The sequence below is a fragment of the Vulpes vulpes genome, chromosome 9 (genome assembly GCF_048418805.1).
Source record: "Vulpes vulpes isolate BD-2025 chromosome 9, VulVul3, whole genome shotgun sequence".
Classification (NCBI taxonomy): domain Eukaryota; kingdom Metazoa; phylum Chordata; class Mammalia; order Carnivora; family Canidae; genus Vulpes; species Vulpes vulpes.
The window spans coordinates 41,272,941-41,293,575 of NC_132788.1; the positions used below are offsets into that span (position 1 = coordinate 41,272,941).

At 45.2% G+C, this 20,635-nt stretch overlaps 1 protein-coding gene across 2 annotated transcripts in view; it reads right to left on the reverse strand.

The window, feature by feature from the left end:
* Positions 1-20,635, reverse strand: part of FLT1 (fms related receptor tyrosine kinase 1) — a 175,718-nt gene that overhangs the window by 38,379 nt on the left and 116,704 nt on the right. For both annotated transcript variants that reach the window (XM_072719891.1, XM_072719890.1), the window contains exons 15-16: positions 14,700-14,831; positions 2,219-2,325 (exon numbers count right to left, since the gene is read on the reverse strand). In XM_072719891.1, the coding sequence (XP_072575992.1) occupies positions 2,219-2,325; positions 14,700-14,831 (239 nt within the window). The remainder of the gene's footprint in view (positions 1-2,218; positions 2,326-14,699; positions 14,832-20,635) is intronic.

Genomic DNA, 20,635 nt, shown 5'->3' on the forward strand with positions numbered 1-20,635 from the left:
TCTCATCCTTTCTTATTGACATCAAGATTGCAGATTTTTAGAAATATGAAGGCCATCTTCAATTTTGTCCCAATTTACCTTTCCAGTTTTATTTCCACTCTGCTCCTGTGTGCTTTTCACCCAGATGGTATCCCCTCATCTCTCATGAAAACCATCAAGATGATCCCCAGGAGGTACTATCAAACTTAGGGTCCTTGTGATTCAAGAAAATGGGTCTAGTGCCCCTAAATGATTCATCATGGCAAATGCAATTAAAAGGCCTGGGAAGGGGGGTTGGCTGCGTTTTTCTGCTTCTTTTCTTCCTGCCACAACCTTCAAACTCGTTCTCAAAACTTTATTTTCTCTGAAGTTTTTTCTACCCCCCACCCTCCATTGCAGCCTTTGGAACCCCTCCCAGATTTGGCACACTTTACTTTTGTTAGACCTACTTGCCTCCAATCTATATCTCCCCTTTCAAAATGCCAGTTGCATGGCCTTTGTATCCTTCTAAAGCAGTGGCCTTCCCTGTCACGTCTCAAAACCAATCATCACATATGGTGGTGATGGGACATATTACGACAGAGGGTGCCTGCTAGCCTTGCCTCTCATATCAATGCTATTAAGGATGCCTTGTTGGTTTGGGTTACTAAGCCTAAGGTAGCACAGCCTGTGTTCAAAACTCAGCTCCAACTCTAACTAGTTTTGTGACTTTGGACAAGTTAGTTTACCTCTCTGAGCCTCACTTTCTCTCTCTATAAAATGAGAACAGTAATATACCCGCCTCTTTGCATTTTTGGAAGGATTAATTGAGCTACTACATAAAGAGCTCATCGTATGACATGGCACAGTAGCCAGGGCTAATAAATCTTTAGAAATGGAGGAAGCCTCCTTGACACTTTTCAGGTCCTGTTGATTTTACCTGCTAAGTATATCTTGAATTCTAATCACGTAGACTAAGCTACCATCATTTCTTCCTTGGACAACTACAAAGTCTTCTGCTAGGCTCCTCTCTACTCATCCTTGCCTCCTCTGGTCCCTTCTCACAGCAGCCAAATTTTTCTTTCCAGACACAGCACACTTTCTTGTCCCCATGGCCCCAGGCTTCCTTTTACTTCCAGAATACAGACTATATTTCTTACCTCAGCCTGCAAGGCCCTGTCTGGCCAGCTTTTGCAGCCTCTCCTCTCCTGTCTCATGTTCTCCCTTGTTCCCTCCACTGCAGTCACACTGGTCTCTACCGGGTTCCCTTCCTAGGGTGTCACTGTCCTACGCCAACCTCACACTGTGCCTGCAGCACTTTTCCCTCCCTCTCTGCCTCACTGCCAGCTTACATCCTTCAGTAGCTGCCTCTACTGGCAACTTCACATTTGTCTATGCAACTGATGAAAGCCAGGCTCCTCTCCACTGTCACCCAGGGCCTGACACTGGGCCTGGCACTCTGCATGGAGCAAGTGCACAGTAAATGGTGGAGGCATGAATAAATGGATGAATGAATGTAGGCTCTTCCCCGTAAACCCCCACCCCAACAAGTGGTGCTGCAGGCCTAATCATAGAAATCTGGGCCTGAATCTCACACCAAAGAAGTAAGTTGTATGGTGGGGCTCAGGGACCATGGAATTGAGGTGACCTTGTGTGCATTCCTATAATGTTATGAGAGGTAAGTCAGAAGTGGGTCTTTATTTTGCTTTTCCCTTTTTGTTTCTTGGCAGAGAATAAGGAAGACCTTGCTGGTCTCATGATGAATTTAAAGATTTTATTACATATTTTTAGATCAAAAATATCCCTCCTGTTTCTAGGAAATAATCATCTATTCATTGCTCTAGCTTTTTTTTTTTTTTTTTGCTCTAGCTTTTTATTTGAATACTCCACTCTATGGTTGAGAGATATTTTAATGATTCATTTTTGGTGTTCCCCAGGCCAGAGACAGAGGCCAGGAGGAAGGGGACTAGAGTCTAGCATTTGTTTAGTGTCTGCTCTAGACATGAGGCAAACATTTTAGAACATTATGTAAAAAGGAGCATAGAGCTTCATATGAAGGGGTACCTGGTTGGCTCAGTGGATGAATGTCTGCCTCCAGCTCAGGTCATGATTCCAGGGTTCTGGGATGGAGTCCCACATTGGGCTCCCTATGAGAGCCTGCTTTTCCCTCTGCCTATGTCTCTGCTTCTCTCTGTGTGTCTCTCATGAATAAATAAATAAAATCTTAAAAAAAAAAAAAAGTCATCTGAAATGTTCTTACCCTTTTCAGTTTTCGGATAAAGAGCGTTAATAGGAGCCAGAAGAGGGTTGCAGCCACACAGGTACACGTCAGAGTAATTAGCTCCAGATTAGACTTGTCCGAGGTTCCTGGAGAGAGAAAACCATCAAGATGATCCCCAGGAGGCACTATCAAACTTAGGGTCTTTGTGATTCAAGAAAATGGGTCTAGTGCCCCTAAATGATTCATCATGGCAAATGCAATCTACTGGCACAAGAGTTAGTCTCTGGGATAGGCCTTACCTCCTGAGTAAGGCAGGATGCATAATATTATTATGAACTCACGCAGAAATTAAAAGACTTTCCAGAAATTCTATGGTTGAGTTTGCAAACTTTGTAATCCCACAAAGAGCTAATTGAACGTCAGAGGAGAAATTTTAAAAAGGAAAAAATTAAGGCAGGAACAAAAGCCCATTAAAGTGCTAAATCTGGAATATGTGAAGTCTCCCTGATGTGTTTTAGAGGAAATTCTAAAGAAAAAGAAAAAAATAATAATAAAAATGACATAAAAGCCATCCTTTGGGACTCACAAAATTCTTCTACTTTGAATTTAAAAATAAAACTCAAGGACTGTCACAATTGCCTGCTCACTTCTTTTGGAACAGTCGGGCCAAAGTGCCCACCTCTTGTTCCCCACTCCTGGCTTCATTTCTGACCTTTGTGGCAGCAGCTGGCATGACAAGGGGGTCCTTCCCCATCACCTCCTTTCCCGGAATCATCCAGAGATCAAAAGGTGAGCAGTTCCTCCACCAGCAGAAAGAAACGACCCAAAGTGTTCAGGAGAAGCCTCCAGAGAGGAAGATCTTTGGGACTTGGAAAGGAATGCCCCAGGGGGTCCGGGACAGTGTGGTTCCCTACTTACTTACTCCAGGGAACAATTTCTCGAGAATTCTAATGTAGTGTCTTATGCTTTAACCTCATTACAAGGAGACAGAGGCTTCGTATTAAGCTAGGGAAGAAGAGCTGGATCCCATTTTCCTTGGACATAATGATGCGAATGGTATCACCGATTGAGCACTTAACTATGTGCCAAGCCCTCCCCACCACACTGTGAAGCAGGTATACTCTCCTCCTTTTCTGGACAAAGTGCTACATCTTGTGGGCTCTTTGTTTGCAAAAGAAGGTACCGAATCCTACTGCAGGTGACGTTCAGTCCAGAGGAGAGGGGAGGATGAGCAAGAGAAAGTTGACACACTCAGGGGGCTCACTGCCAACCTAACCGAGACTTAAGGCAAATGCAAAGAAATGAGATAAAAAGAGTTTTCAAGGGTTGAGGAAAGCTCTTTGGAAGAAGCGACATTTGAAATGAATGGTGGCCTCCAGAGATGAGGAGGGGGAGGGCACACAAGCAGAGGGGACAGCAGGAGGACCCAGAGCTGGGAAGACAAGGGGGCACACGTGGCAGTATAAGGCAAGGACAGGACCAGACCACAGAGTGTTTGAGCATCGGCATAAAGGGTTTATTTATTTATTTAAAAGATTTTATTTATTCATGAGACACACACCCACACACACACACACACAGAGAGAGAGAGAGAGAGAGAGAGAGAGACAGGCAGAGAGAGAAGCAGGCTCCATGCAGGGAGCCCGATGTGGGACTCGATCCCGGGTCTCCAGGATCACGCCCTGAGCCAAAGGCAGGTGCTAAACCACTGAGCCACCCGGACTGCCCTGCATAAAGGGTTTAAACTGTATGCTACATGCAGGCAATTGGAGCCAGTGAAGTTTCTCTGAAGAACAGCAAATACACAAGCTAGGAACCTGAGCCACTTCCTTCTTCCCTCGTATCCATCCGGCCACCCAGTGCATGTGCTTCCTGCAAGCCGCGGTCCCTGCTGCAGCATGGCTTTGCATCTCGGGGGGAAATCCACAGTTTCTCCCCATCCAGTCCAACAAAAGTCCCATCTGTCCTCCTCCCATGGCTCAGGAAATTGTCACCTCCTGCCCTGCCCCGCTCTCACGGCCTCCACCAAGCCCCTACCAGCTGTCACCTGGCTTACTGTGCTACCTTCCTGACCAGCCTTGACCACCCGCCCCCCAACCCCACACACACCCTGGGGCTCTTCTCCACCCTGAGCCAGTGTGATCTTGCCTCCGTCTAAATGCCATCACTTCCCTTTCTGCCTTTGTGGCTGTCAGGATAAAAATCCAAACCTTGGATCCTTTATGACCAATCTTGCCTGTCTCTTGAGCTTCCTCTCCTGCCATGCTCCTACTTGCTCCAATCACATCAAAATCCCTATAGTGTCTTAAATGACCAGCTCTTCTTCCCCTCACTGTTTCTCTACCAGAAGGTCAGCTTCAGGGGGCTGTGGGCCACATTGTTTTCATCTTTATGTCCCCACTCCTCAGACTGGGTGAATGAGTAGACAAGTTATGATTTGCTTTGTTGCCAAGGAGTTTCATGAAGCTTTCAAAGGGTTCAGGGTCAAATTCCTGTTCGTGTGTATTAATCCAGTAAACACATGGAATACCACCCACGTCGCAGGCTCTGTTCTAGATGCTGGTATGTGGTGGTAGATGAAAGGTATGGTCTGGAGTTCACAGTCTGGCACTCAAATCTGAGCAGGTGAACGTGTTCAGAGTTGTGAGTGGAGCAGCAGAATGCAGGATTGTGGTTCTCTTGTCCACTGTTCCGTCTCTGGTGTTTAGAAGAGTGCCTGGCACATAGTAGGCATCCTGAACATACTGGATGAGTGAATAAATGGATTTGGCTCCATTTGTTAACTTGTGGCTATTTCCCTAAACCTCATGAGAATGAGGACAGCTTTCTTGAAGAAGTTTCGAAGAATGGTAAGTTGTTCTCTCAGTATACAACCCCTTGATGGGAATATCGTAAGCTCAAGTTAGTATGAGTTTGGCTTTCCTCCCCCATGTGAAAGGTCTCATGCTGCCCTGCTATATTCACACACACATACTCTCTCTCTGTCTTCTCTGCTTATGCTGCAAATAAGTTTTGTGGAATCTTAACTGGGACCGGCTCAGACCATGGTGGCCTTTGGCTGTTGGAGATGCTGATAGCATCTTGAGACATGGTACTGTCTGTATTAAACCTCTGCAGATGCCTCCTGCCTGGAATGCCCTGGGAGAGGCCCCCTCCCATTGTGGGAACTTTCCCACTGCATTCCACGGGGCAGGAAGTTGACCCCCAAAGTAATTCCACAGCCCTTACTCAGGCAAAATTCCTTTCAGTGGGACCAAATGTGTTTATATGCACTTCCACATTTAAAGAATCAACTCATTAAAAAACATCTTCAAGATGAACATTTATGACAGGCGAGAGATCTCTCTCTTTAGCATTGTCACTGCTCACTGCAAACTAAAAAGGGAAATTAACAAGAAATCATGTAGTATCTGCACTCTATCTCTGTCCCATTTGCTTTATTTGGAAAGTAACCCGTAGGCTAGTCTTCGGTTGAGTAGGCTGACTTCAGTCAGCAGCATCTCTTCCTATGCAGCTCTTGGATGTTTTCTCAGAGGTCAAACATCCCCACACTGGTCTGACTAGACCCGGCTTCAACTAGCTGGTGACAGCTGATGAGCTCAGTCCATGAAATGGCCCAGCTGCACATGCCAGCGGGGAAAGGAGGCCAGAGGAAACGTGGGTGGGGCTTGACAATAGTGAGGAGCGAGCAGTGGGGCCCATTGCTCTCAGATGCCGTGTGTGCAAGCCTGCGTCGGGGCACAGTGCAAGGTTATGGGAGAGGGACAAGAATGTGGCCAATCTGAAGAGTTAGGGGGACGTACTTTCTGTTACAGATTGCTAACCCTGTTCCACAGAGGCTTCTGTCTCAGTTACCCTCCCAGGCTTCAGACTGTCCCTCTTGGGACAGGAAGGGCAGGTGCCACCCAGGGGAGGCACCGGTTCCTGAGGGGTGACATGCCTGGTCTACAGTCTGTGCAACTGCAGCGGCCTGCTACCCTGCCCTGAGCCTTTCTGATGGCAAAGGCCCCTCACTCTGCAGGGGTGGACTCTGTGTTGTGGCAACATCCCGCCAACCCTGGCACCCAGTGCTGTGTGGCACCCGACTGCCTGAATCAAGGGGCGGCGGAGCCAGGGAACTCCACTCTCACAATATAACCAGTGGTGCTTCCCAGGAGGCTAGGAGACTCCCCAAGCAAAAGACCAGGGCCTCTGGCCTGGGACCTGCCTTGACTTGAGATGTGCATGAGTTTCACCAGGAAAGGGCAGGAAGCAAGTAGCTATGTCTTAAACCAAGGACCCCGTGCTCCAGCTTCCTCATCCTTCAAATGTGGAGGTAACAACAGCACCCTAGCTCACAGGTGAAATGTGGAAATCTAGTGAAAGCTATTCTTTTGAAAGTTTCCACCAACTCCCCCCTGGGCTCCCTTTCCTTTTTTTTAACCCCCAAATCCTTATTATTTTGGGGGGTTTCATATACAAGATAATTTGGTTTTCATTCAAAGCTATTGCATATGTCACAATTTGTCTTTTCTTTCTAAAACTATTCAGACTTTGACCAAATGCTGATCATTTTCTACAGACAACCGAGTCACTGCTTTCCCTGAGAAATTTGCCTCATACCTGCCAGGGTGGCTTAGGTGTTCTTCTCTGTTTCTATCATTATTTTAATTTGAGATAACTGTTTATGTGGGTTTATTGCCCATTAAAGTCTTAAGACATCAAAAGGAGGGTGTGTGTTATGTTCATTTTACATCTGTAGCACTGGCCCGGTAGAAGTGTCAATAGATATTTATTTATAGAGAGATGAAAAAAATTAATCAGATATACTAGGGACACCTGGGTGGCTCAGTGGTTGAGTGTCTGCCTTTGGCTCAGGTTGTGATCCCGGGGTCCTAGGATCCAGTCCCACATCGGGTTCCGTATGGGGAGGCTGCTTTTCCCTCTGCCTATGTCTCTGCCTTTCTGTCTCTCTCTTTTTTTTTTTTTTTTTTTTTTATGATAGTCACAGAGAGAGAGAGAGAGGCAGAGACACAGACAGAGGGAGAAGCAGGCTCCATGCACCGGGAGCCTGACGTGGGATTCGATCCCGGGTCTCCAGGATCGCGCCCTGGGCCAAAGGCAGGCGCCAAACCGCTGCGCCACCCAGGGATCCCCTCTGTCTCTCTCTTTTATCTAAAATCCAATAACCAATAAACCAGTTAACCTTATTATGTAATTTCTCTAAGACTTCTTAGAATATTAAAATTGTCTCTCATTTATAAAGCTTTTTGAGAATCTGTGTACACTGGTTTGGAGCCCCTCTTTAGGACAGAGATATATGGAAAAACTGTATTCATTTTAAACTGGGAAGAAATTTTCAAGAATAATTTGAGTTAAAGATATTTAAAGTTGTCTTTATGTGCTATACATACATATGAAAGCTATTAAAGCTAAACTTCTTAGGTCAAATAGAGCTTTTGTGGTTTGGAACCCCATTTGGGTCACTCACTGGTTAAGTGTAGGAAAACTATAGTACAGAAAGTTTTGTTGAAGTTAATATGGCTTATCATGTTAACAAGTGATCACTAGCTACTATTTTAAAAGCTTCCATTATATTCCAGATACAGTTTTAAATGTGTTAATCCTTAGAACCCCAGAAGGTAGGTATACCATTATTCGTGTCTATTTTGCAGATGAGCAAAATGAGGCACCAGGAAGATAAATAGTTGGCCCAAGGGCACACAGCTCAGGAACAGTGATGCACCTGGCTGCAGTGGGGTCCTCTGTTGTCTTAGAGCTGAGAGGCAGTAGAGCAGAATGGTTCAACACGGATCCAATTCTCAGCTCCACCACTACTAGCTTCGTAACCCTAAACAAAATCCTAAATCTTTCTGTGCTTCAGATTCTCACTTGCAGATAGAAAAAAATTCCCATTGGGTTGTCACAAAAGTTGAGCAGATGAATGCACATTCAGCGAGCATAAGATATTACAAGGGAATTCCATCTCCATTTTTAAATTTTTAAATTTTTTTTTTGTTTTAAATATTTTTATTTATTCATGAGAGACACAGAGAGGCAGAGGGAGAAGCAGGCTCCCTGAGGGGAACTGGATGTGGGACTCGATCTCGGGACTCTGGGATCGTGCCCTGAACCAAAGGCAGATGCTCAACCACTGAGCCACCCAGACGGCCCCCATTTTTTGAATTCTTGATCAAAGCCAGCTTTGTGTCATCATTTCGACTTCAAGGACGAAGGCATGTGTATCCCGTCCCCTAGTTCTTCTGTGTGAAATTAACGAGGAGCAGAGTTCATCTCTCCATTGCCAAGCCCTGGTCTCTCCTTGGGAACCCTTCTGAATTGCCAACACCCAGGAGAAGGGAGTAGCATTAGTTGCCAACATGTTCCTGTGAATTAGTTTATCACACCTTTCCTAGTGCCAGGATAGCCAGGGGAGTGAATTTGGGGCAGGATTCAGGAAGAGAGGAGCATCAAAAGGAAATGAAACATGAAAGCTGGCCTGGCCAAGGAGGATAAAAGAGAGTAGCTGCATACCCAACACAATTTTGAGCTTTTCCTATATTTTACTCTCAGAATTTATTAAGGGACACAGTATACATCTCCTGCTGTATGGGTCCTTTCCTGAGATGTGTTAATGTGCAAATATTATGGCATAATTTTACAAATCTCACCTCTAATGCCACTCTAAGCATTTAGACTGCAGGGCAGCCCTAAGGCAAAGTCCTTCTGTGCTTTCCATGATTTTCAGATCCATCAGTCATCCCCCAAAGAATGTGTAATATGGTATTTTCTCCTGTGTAATTTATAAATGCTATTGAAATAGCATTTCAATAGCAAGGCCTAAATCTGTTATAAGAACATATCTACATATTTATTGTGGTTATTCCTTGCAATAATAAAGCATAGTTTATCTTAAGTCCTCGGATGAAAATATGCCATGCTTTCATTGAACCAGTGCCATTGAGTTTCATGGGCGATTGAGTGCTGTGTCAATTTCAGAAATTATTTTGGTTATGAACCCGTTTTGTGTTGTTGTTTTTAATGTTCGAGCTTCCCCTTGGAGAGTTCCACGTGTACTCATGTGCAGTCCAAACCAAACAAGACCTGTGATTATTTAAAGAAGCCACTTTGACCCCACAGTCCACTCATCCTTTTCAGATACAAAAATAACACATTGTTTTATCTATGAGTATAAGAATCCTTTTTCAAGGGAAATAAAAAGAGCAGACAGTTTCCTTCCTGGCTAATTCATAAACCTTTTTAAACCCGTTAAACATAGTCGCAGACACAACTCGTTTGCTTGCTTTCATTTCCTAAACTCAACCTGACAAGATAGGTCAGCATGAAGAGTCTCTATACATCTATTGGGAAATCAAGTGTAAAGCCAGGGAATGTTTCATGGCCCCCAGAGTGACAGCCAAAAGAGAGGGAGCAAAGATCTAATTTCAGTGATAAAATAACCAGGTACCACACTGAAAGTTTCAGAAGAGCATCTAAGGATTAAATTTTTACTTGGTGGGCAGCCCCGGTGGCTCAGTGGTTTAGCGCCACCTTCAGCCCAGGACCTGATCCTGGGGACCGGGGATCGAGTCCCATGTCAGGCTCCCTGCATAGAGCCTGCTTCTCTCTCTGCTTATGTCTCCGCCTCTCTCTCTGTGTCTCTCATGAATAAATAAATAAAATCTTTAAAAAAAATTTTTTTTTTTACTTGGTAAGCCTCAACTACTTGCATTCAAGATAGTGCATCTAACTAATGAGATGCATATACTATCCACTTTTTAAAAATCTTTTTTTAAAGATTATTTATTTATTCATGAGAGACACACAGAGAGAGGCAGAGACATAGGCAGAGGGAGAAGCAGGCTCCCTGCGGGGAGCCTGATGCAGAACTCGATCCCAGGACCCCAAGATCATTGTGAAGCTAAAATTTGGCTCTGTGAAACTTCACTGCCACTCCCCTCCTTGGTTCCGGTTATTTTTTTTTTTGATGTGTCAAAGACAGAGTGAAATGTCTCCTCGGTCTGAAGCTTCTTAAATATTTGAGGAAAACAATAATATCACCCCATAGTTTTTAGACTAAACATCCGCATTTCCTCGCACTATTTTATCATTATCCTATTCGGATATGGCCCCATTTATTTATAAATGGGTACAGTATTTCAGGTACTTTGATGATTGCAGGTCAGGGACACTATTTTTTCAGCTAACCACAATTTTTAAGCAGAAAGGTTGGATACAGCTGTTGCTGCAAGAGCAGGGCGAAAAATTACAAAAGGGAGCCAGGAGGAAGGCAGAAAAGCAGACATAAGAACTCAAAAAGCATGGCAGCTGGGAACAATAATGAGCAAAAAGAAAGAGCCATATCCATAAAGCGTCCACGGCCACCTTGCCAGCTATATCATTTCCCCAAGTGCTAGTGGAGAGTAATGCCACACGAGAGAAAAGAGGTCATGAATCAAAAGTACCAGTTCCTCAGAAAACCCAGTGGGCTAGACAAGAGGAAATATTTAAAATTGCCTAGACTTTGTTGTTGCCAAGGGAGATATGAACGCAGAAGGCTGACAGTTGTCTCATAGCTCACTGCCCCATTCACCTTGCCAATCCAACATCCTCTGAGGCTTCCTTTAGATCTCAGCTCACTCCCCATGGCCTTTCTAGTCTCTCTGAACTCCTGAGCTCATATTAGCAGCACTGCATGGTCTGCTTGATACAAACTAGTGTTTCTAGTTTAAGAAGAGCTCAACATTCTGCTTTTTAAAGCTTGATTGATTGATTGATTTGAGAGAGCGTGAGAGCAGGGGATGGGGACAGAGAGAGAGAATATCCAAGCAGACACAGAGCCTGACACGGGGCTCCATCCCACCAGCCAGGAGATCAGGATCAGAGCTGAAACCAAGAGTCAGACACTTATTTAATGAGCCACCTAGGTGCTCCAAGGAACTCAAAATTCTTATCGGTCTGGTTCTAATTGTTTTGTGTGCACCTTAATCTTCTTCCAACTAGGTTTTGAAAGCACAGTGAGGTTAGGAATCATGGCTTACACTTCCATGTGTGCAGCAGCACAGTCCTGGGCACACAACTAAGCCGTTGAGTTAATAACTAATTGCATTTGGCTTATCTCTATTGCCATACACAATATATGTCAACATGTGCCTTTTTTCAGACATACAGTGGTGGTTTCCTAAGTAGATCAATCCAACAAACACATTTATCAAATGCTCAGGGATAGAGTGGTAAGTAAGCATTGCGTTAAAGGTTTATGTCAAGTACTCTGGGGGCACAAGGGGGATATGCTCTATGCCTGAAGCAAGAGCACAAGTGAGTTGTCAGGATGAATGGGGTTGTCTGGGGGAGAATGAGGTGGGAGGAAGGCAGGCTGTGAAGACCAAAGGAAGGCTGAAGATGGGGAGGGGAAGTGTGCGTTCAGGGGGTCCTGGGCAGTCACATGGCTGGGGAGCTCAGGTGTGAAGAGAGGGATGAGCCATGAGGCTGCAGGGGGAGCCTTGGGAGGACCTTGCATGCCTAGATGAGGATAAGAGGTGGAACCACTGCAAATTCGAAGCAGGGAAGTAACCTATTGTAAGATTAGTCATTTAAAAAGATCACTCTTGGGGCACCTAGGTGGCTCAGGGGTTGAGTGTCTGTGTTTGGCTCAGGTCATGATCCTGGGATCCTGGGATCGAGTCCAGCATCCAGCTCCCTGCAGAGAGCCTGCTTCTCCCTCTGCCTATGTCTCTGCCTCTCTCTCTGTGTCTCTCATGAATAAATAAATAAAATCCTAAAAAAATAAAATAAAATAAAAAGCTCACTCTAGAATTGGAAGAGATAAGTAGGTGGACTGTGTGGGAGGCTGAGAGATGATGTCAGGAGATGACAGGCTCAGGACATCCATAGTGGCAGCCTACATGGGCAACCCACGTCGCAATGGTCTCCCCTTTCCTCAGAAGCAAATGACACAGACTGATGGAAATATGGAGAAAGGACCAGTGGCAGTCATATTCTTAATGCTGTCTGACTTTAGAAAAGCATTTCGTGGGAAAAGGAATCACTGTAGGAAATTAGAACCAGGTAGAGAGAAAACCAAATGACAAGATAACTGGAAAGGTCTAACCGCCCAATTTTATGCTAAGGCTTCAAAGACAGGCTCCTACGGTACTTCAGGAATGGGATGAATGGAGGAAGGGTGGCAAGTCACAAGACATGGACCGCAGCCAGCCTTCTTGCTGACTTCATTGTGTGGCTTTGGGCAAATAATTAACCTTTTTTGAGGGTCAATTTTCCCATCTGTAGACTGAAGATAATACTAGTTACTTCTTTGGATTCTTATGAAGTTCATGGGACTGGGTATGCCAGTTGTCCCGCAGGGTCTGCACAGAAAGGCATTAAATACACAGTGCCCTGCTAAGTGCTGGGCACGGCTAAGGGAAACAAAGATACATCAGACATAGTTCTGTCTCAATAAGTCTACAATCCAGTAGGGGAGACAGGCCCATCAATCCCTAAAGCATAATAAAAAGCCGAATAAAATAGGTACTGACTAAAGATCCAAGAACCGTGGTGTGGGAGGGCAGAGAAGAGAAGGAGTGTCTGCGTCAGCTCTTCATCCTGGAGGATGCTGCTAAACTGGACAGAGGAGGGGGAGGATTAGTGGGGAGTCAGGCTCTCTGAGGGCCAGAGCGCTGGCTCCAGTCCAGCCCAGGAGTCTCCACTGTGCCACTGCTCTGCCCCTGCCCCGACAGCAAACTCATCACAGCAGGAGACGCTACTCCAGGAGGGTAGGCTTATGGCAGAGGGGGGTGGTCATGACTGCGGGCAGAAGAAACTCACCCGCTGTGAAGCCATGTGGCTTCTAGGGAACCCAGCCTGGCAGAAGAGGTGAAGGGAAAGGAGGTGAAGTCTTTATGGAGAGCTGCAAACTTGCATAGGTGTCCTGGCTTCGGGCAAGGGCTCCTCCCAAGCCATTAGCTGCCTAGCCATTGGGTCAGACACGTACCCATATTCCCTGGTAGAGAAGAGTGGCCATGGTGGGGGTGGCCCACGAGGAAGGCAGGTGTTGGGGGGCTGGAGTGGGTCTGAGAAGCCCAGCTCTACACACACATCTGCCATTACCTGGCCGTAGGGTTTAGATCCGTCCTCTCATTCCTGTCTGGGGGTTCCTAACTGCTCTGTGCATCTTACGGGGTTGTTGTCAGGACAGGGGGGAAAGCGCCTCCTGGACTGAAGATCAGGGACCTCCTTGCCCTCTCAGATCCGTGGCCTGATGGAGCCCCTCCGCGAAGGCCACATCTGGAGTCTTTGTTAATTCATAGGTAAACGAACAATCCTTTGAAGAAGGAGGTGTTAAAGAGATGCACACGTAATTGTTTTCTCCGTGTGTAAGCAGACCAGTTGAAAGAATACCGAAATGAGGACTATTTGGGAGGGAGACAGGACCATTACTGTAAGAATTTAAGGAATGCTACCCTTGGCTTTTCCCGAAAGTATACATTCATGGAAGCATGGGTTTTAGATTTTTCCAGAGGCTCTCTAAAACCAGCTCCTCGGAAAAGGAGGGGGTGATGCTCTGTTTTAAAGGCGGCTGAATTCTCCGCGTTAGGCTCCTGAAGCAGTGCAAGTTTCCAGAGTGGAAGAACGGACACAGGCTGTTCTTCCACCAGGAATGCTTCCCTATTCCGTCGTCTCCCGGGGAGCCCCTGGAAACAGGCTACTGAACAAATTGCCTCTTTTCATGTAAAACCTCAACATGCCACAGATATTTATCCCCCAAAAGGTGCCAATTTGATATCTTATGATGCCGTCGATGTTATGGTTTGGATGATTCCTGGCATCAGAGGACTGAAACTGAGGCCTGAACTACTTTCCAAATGGGAGCCACATGGCGCAGCCCGGGCTAGGATGAGGCTGCTTTGGATTTTGCTGCTGAACCAACTATCTGAGGTCTACAAAGAAGGAAGCACTTGGAACATTTTTCTCAAACGTGGTCTGTTTTTTATGTGTTGCTTCTCCTTGATAATTTTTTGCAGCCTGCTCTGTGTTAAACAAACAAACAAACCAGCTTATGAAAACATTCAGAAGAGCGGCATATGTCTAACTGATGGGAGTTGGAAAAGGAAAAAGAATGAACTAGTTTCCAATGTGTGGGTGTCTCCCCCTCCCTCCACCCCTCTGCCTTCTTGAATTTCTTTGTCACCAGCCCGGCCACTGACTCGTTCTCTGCGGGTCAGTGGCCTGCCTATGATGGCAGCTGGCTTTCCTCTCTTCTGGGAACTACTTCCCTGCAGAGATCATCTTCAGATGGCAGCTCTGGGGGTGGGAGGGGGGTGGCCCCCCAGTGTCTTTGCCTTGGGCCTGCCAGGCCACCCTACAGGGTAGCTTCCCAAAGCCTGGTGGTGGTAGTGGTGGTAGGGAGTAGTGGGGAGGTGGGAAGGGGTGAGGAGGGCAGGGAGAGGAACAGGCCCAAGCTGCCCGCAGGAGACCAGGAGGTGAAAAGTTAAACAGATGTCTGAACTGTTTCTTGTTGCTCTTTGGAGCAGCTGTTTACCTTGAACAGTGAGGTACGCCGAGCTTTCCACGGATCCCTTCTGGTTGGTGGCTTTGCAGTGATAGACACCTTCATCCTCTTCTGTGACTCTTTCAATAAACAGTGTGCTGCTTCCTGGTCCTAAAATAATTCCTGGGGAGTGAAAGATGTTTACATGAGTGGGCCTGGGTGACACACAAAAACAGCTACTTCTATAATCCAACCCTCTTCCTATAATTATGCCTTCAGACAAGGAAATCCAAGCTCTAGGTAACCTTGGGCAGGGCCGCTTATTTGTTTTCTCTCGTTCCTGGGCTTTTTCATAGCACCTTCCCCAGATCCCAGCTGTGGAGGTGCAGCTCCAACCCAGGCCACTCACTGTGTGGAGAGAAATGAGATGGGGCTACCATCTCCAGCTTTCAGAAGCAAATGTCAAGGAGGCGGCACATCTAATAATAACACCATTTACTCACCGCCTGCTGTGTGCTAGCACTAGACCACACACTTCTCATCTTGACATTGGCAACTGCCCTGTAAGGTCTTGGTGTCTCTGTTTTACAAATGTGGAAACAGATTTGGTGAGGTTGAGTAGCCTAAGAGCCTGCAGTTGGACTGGAACACGTCTGTGCCAAAGGGGCCAAAGGGAGCCCTGCTTCACTACTAAGAGAGGTGAAGACTTTGGGCTGTATTTTAATCTAGGCCTTAGCGCTTCGAGCTTTGTCCCTTGAGACTAGCTGCTTAACCTTTCTGTGTTTCGGTTTCTTCAAACTTAAGATGAAAATGAAAGCAGTTCCTAACAGGTACACAGGAACATGAGTGGTAGGTGCAGGACACACGGACACACAGTAAGTGCTCAGTAAATACAAGCTAAAGTGTGACTACAGAGCATCATGTAATGGAAGGAAAATCATGGATTCTGACCCCAGCTTGGAGACACAGTAGCTTCAACACCAAAGACCACCACCGAGTATTTATTGAGTACTTACTCTGCTATCAATCTATGTTAAAGACTTGGGGAGGGGGGAGGCTAAGACATAGATAAAGGCCAGTCCCACCTTTATCCCCTTGAGAGGGGAAAATGAACTCCTACTAAACACACAGATATATATTCTTGTTCTTTCTCTCTCTCTCTCTCTCTCTCTCCATTTCACACACACGTGCCAGCAAACAGAAAGTGTTTCATAAATGAGAGTGAATAAATGTAGCACAGCATACCCAGTTAAATGCCAAGCCCAGGGTGGGAGGGAGAGCTTTAAGTATAGGAAAACTCAGGAAGGGATCCTGGAGGAGGTGGGCCTTGGGCTGAGGTTTATGGGATTATCAGAGGTGCAGCGGGAAGGGCAGGCAAGAGAACAGCCATGCCAAGACATGAATGTGAATTGAATGCTTATTCTGGAATAGTAATAAAATGGGTCTGGCCAGACTATGGGCTATATTTTGTTAGTTTAAATAGTTTGTACTCCCCTGATTATAAAAGACACCCAATAAAGAAAATCTGAGAAATATTGGAAAGCATAAAGAAAAGGTAAAGCAAACCTACAGTCTTTCCTCCAAGACATTTCCCTTTATTCTTTTTTAAGGAGGATTTTTAAACACAGTTTGTTCATTTGTATGGTATTTTTGAGCTCCTACACATACTAGCCACTATTGTAGATCTGGTGATATCATAATAAGCAAGACAAATGAATACTTCCCTACAAAGGACTTACATTATAGTGTTGGAGAGTTACAAATAAGTAATTTCAAGGAACAAAGCCTGTGAAGAAACTAAACTAGGTTAAGGGGACCCTGGGCTATGGAGGGTGTTTAGGGAAGGTTCTCTGAAGAGGTGACATCTGAGCAGGGCCCTGAAAGATGGGGAAGAATGAGCTTTTTAAAGATCTGAAAGGGGCATTTGATAGGAAAGTATAGGGAATAGCAACTATAAAGTCCCTGGATGGGGAACACCTGGGTGGCCCAGTGGTTGAGCCTCTGCCTTCAGCTCAGGTCGTGACCCCAGGTCCTAGGATCAAGTCCCACATCAGGCTCCGCACAGGGAGCCTGCTTCTCCCTCTGCCTATGTCTCTCGTGAATAAACAGATAAAAATCTTAAAAAAAAAAAAAAAAGTCCTTGGGGGCAGGAATGGGCTTGTTTAACAGACAGTGAAAAAGACCACTGTAGACTTTAGTTAGCAAGCAGGGGAGAAGAGAGTTGGTAGGGCTTGATCATGTATGACCACAGGCCACAGTAGGGATTTAAAGTTTTATTCTAGGCATTGAAGAAAGCCACTAGAGGGTTATATCTAATTGCTCATAACTATAAAAATAGTATAATTAACATCTTTAGGCATGAAGATTTTTCTGTATTTCAGATTATTTCCTTAGGATAGATTTCCAGGAACAGATTTATTAGGTCAAGAGCTCTTGATTCTTATAACCATTTTGCCTTCCAAAAAGATTATACCTATTAACACGTCTACCAGCAAGACTGTTTTACGACTCTCTTGTCAGTACTGAGCAGTATCATCTAAAAATACAAAACACAAACCTTTGCTGATGTGATGGATGATTTGTTAGTCATTTTATTTTCAAAGCATCCATTTTGAGAAGTTGACTGGAAAAGGTGAATTCAGATTAAGGAGAGGTTCGAAATCCTGGCTGAGGAGTTTCCATTCAGTGTAGACAGTATAGAAGGAAGGAGGAGCTCACAAAGATTTTTGAGCAGGGAAATGACATAATGAAGGCAATGTTTAAGGAAGTTTAGTCTAGAATGAGAACGCAGGGTAGAGAGGAATGAGGGAGAAGTGGCATCTGGAAATCCAGCTTACCAGTTTTAACTCCGGCAAAGAATGCTGAGGATCCAGATCTGGATGGTGGGAAAGGAAGTAGAGAGGAAGAGATGCAAACGGACACTCTGTACAAACAGCCTACAGGAACTGCTCCTCTACTAGATGAAGGAATGGGCAGAGATGCGTGCAAGATGGTTCTAATATTCTAAGCCCAGGCAATGGGGGTAGAGGGGGGAGGAGGACAGAAGACTCTCCCCTGTAACCTTGGCTAAATCATTTAACCTCTTTGAGTCTGTTTCCCCATCTGTAAAATGAGAATTAAACCTGCTTTGCCTATTTTATGGTATTGCTATGAGGATCAACTGAGATCATTTAATGAAAGCTCTGCAAAGCACAGGATATAGCATACACGGCAATCACAGAAAGTAAAAGCCTGACTGCAGAGTGGGTGTCAAGGGTAATGGACATTCAAAGTAGTGGCTATCTTGCCACTCACCATCATCTTCATTGCAGCAGACCTGACCCTCCACCAACGTTCTTTTTTTTTTTTAAGATTTTATTTATTTATTCATGAGAAACACACACACACACACACACACACACACACACACACACACACACACACAGAGGCAGAGACACAGGCAGAGGGAGAAGAAGGCTCCATGCAGGGAGCCCAACTTGGGAGTCGATCCCGGGTCTCTAGGATCACGCCCTGGACCGAAGGTGGCGCTAAACTGCTGAGCCGCGGGGGCTGGCTGCCCTCCACCAATGTTCTATCACTCAAATCCGGGTTAAAGGCTGACACAGTGAACAAATAAAGCCCAAGGCCTTGGATTTCACTCACGGAGACAGAGGCATAGTTGTGAAGGTGAGCAGATAGTGCCAAGGATGCTGCCAGCTAAGGTCACCTGGCTCAGTTTCATCTTTCCATCATGTAGAAGAGGAAACAGGGTGAGAGTGTGTCCTGAGCCAACCAGCAATGCTCTTCTTTCCAACCTGCATTCACACTAACACTCTGACCAGTGGCACAGAGATCGATGCGTCACCATCAGGGTGACACTCCGAATCCTCATCAGGCACTTGCTCATTGCCAGCTCTATCTATTTCCCTTCTCTCAGACTTAGGCCAGTCCCACCTTTATCGCTCCCCGCATCCTTCAGATCTGCCCATACTCATTTGTAGTTGAGTGCTCTCATTTCTTTTTAATGCCTTATCTTGTAGTGACTCAGTTTTCATGACCTGGTCCCCATGACACAGATGTAGTTCTACTGAGAAGCTCACCTTCTGCAAGGGCTCTCTTCTTAGTTTAACATTTCATTTAAAAGTGCAGGAAAGAGACACCTGGGTGGCTCAGTGGTTGAGCATTTGCCTTAGGCTCAGTCAAGTCGTGATCATGGGGTCCTGGGATCGAGTCCCGCCTCAGGCTCCCTGCAAGGAGCCCATTTCTCCCTCTACTTATGTCTCTGCCTCTCTCTCCCTCTCATGAATAAATAAATAAAATCTTAAATAAAACATAAAAGTGCAGGAAAAATAGAACCCATGTATCTACTATGAAGATAATCAGATATCAACATTTGGCCATATTTGCTGGAGAACCCCCCTCTTTTATTATGAATAAAATGCATAATTTATCTCCTTCCTTTTCTTTTTCTCTCCAGAAGTATCTCTATCCTAAAGTTGGTGTGTTTCATTCTCATGCATGTTTTTATGCTTTTTCTAGATTGAGATGTACCTCTCTATAGAATATGTAATATTGTTTTGTGGCTTTACAAATTCTAAATAAAAAGTGCCATACAGTATATACCGTTTTTCAACTTTTCCTATTAAATGATATTTTAATATTATCCTTGTTGATACATGTAGATGGAGTTCATTTTTTTTTAAGATTTTATTTACTTATTGATAGAGATGCAGAGAGAGAGAGAGAGGCAGAGACACAGGCAGAGGGAGAAGCAGGCTCCATGCAGAGAGCCCGACCTGGGACTCGATCCAGGGTCTCCAGGATCATGCCCTGGGCTGCAGGAGGCACTAAACCGCTGCGCCACTGGGGCTGCCCAGATGGAGTTCATTTTTAACTCATGTTTAAAAAGAACTCATTGCAGGGACACTTTGGTGGCTCAGTGGTTGGGTGGCTCAGCGGTTTGGCATCTGCTTTGGCTCAGGTTGTGATCCCAGGATCCAGGATCGAGTCCCACATTGGGCTCCCTGGGAGGAGCCTGCTTCTCCCTCTGCCCGTGTCTCTGCCTCTCTATGTGTCTCTCATGAATAAATAAATGAAATGTTAAAAAAAAAAAAAGCAACTCATTATATAAAAAGAATCCACTTGTCTCCTATAAGATAGTTTTCATTTTTTTACTGTTACAAAGAAGGCTGCAGTGCCATCTGACACAGCTCTGTGTACATGGTTATGCATATATCTCCTTGTGCTGGGTTGTACAGTTCACTGTATAGCTCTATGCAGGATTTAAAAATCATCTTCCAAAATATACTGATTTATACTTTCACCAGCACTGAGTAAGAGCTCCCCTCCCCCATATACTTCCTGATACCTGGTGCTACCAGATGTTGTAACTGATGGCAAAATGATGGGTGTGGGATGGCATCTTGCTGTGGTTTTAACCTCTGTTTCTCTGATTACTAGTTAGGTGGAACATCTTTTTCCATCTTTGTTGGCCATGCAAGCTGCTTTTCCTGTGAACTGCCTCTTTATGTTCCCTGTCCATTTTTCTGTTAGCTTGTCTTTTCCTCAATGATTCTGAGTTCTCTATATGCTTTGGATACTGATCCTTTGTTGGTTTAATACGCTGCAAGTCCTCCCCCATTCTATGAACAATCTTTTAAATTATGTTTATGGTGAATTTTCAATACAAAAGCATTTAAAATTCTAATGTAGTCAAATTTATTAATGTTTTCCATTATCCTTTGTGCTTTTTTTTTTTTTAAGATTTATTTATTTATTTGAGAGTGAGACAGAGCAAGGTAAGGGGAGAGGCAGCAAGAGAATCTTCCAGCAGACTCTAGCTGAGCACAGAGCCCAACATGGGGCTCAATCCCAGGACCCTGAGATCATGACCTGAGCCGAAATCACATCAGCTGCTCAACTGACTGAGCCACCCATGCGCCCCTGGTGCTTGTGCTTGTTTTAAAAAGATGGTTTCCTACTCTGATTATATACTTTCTTCTAACAAA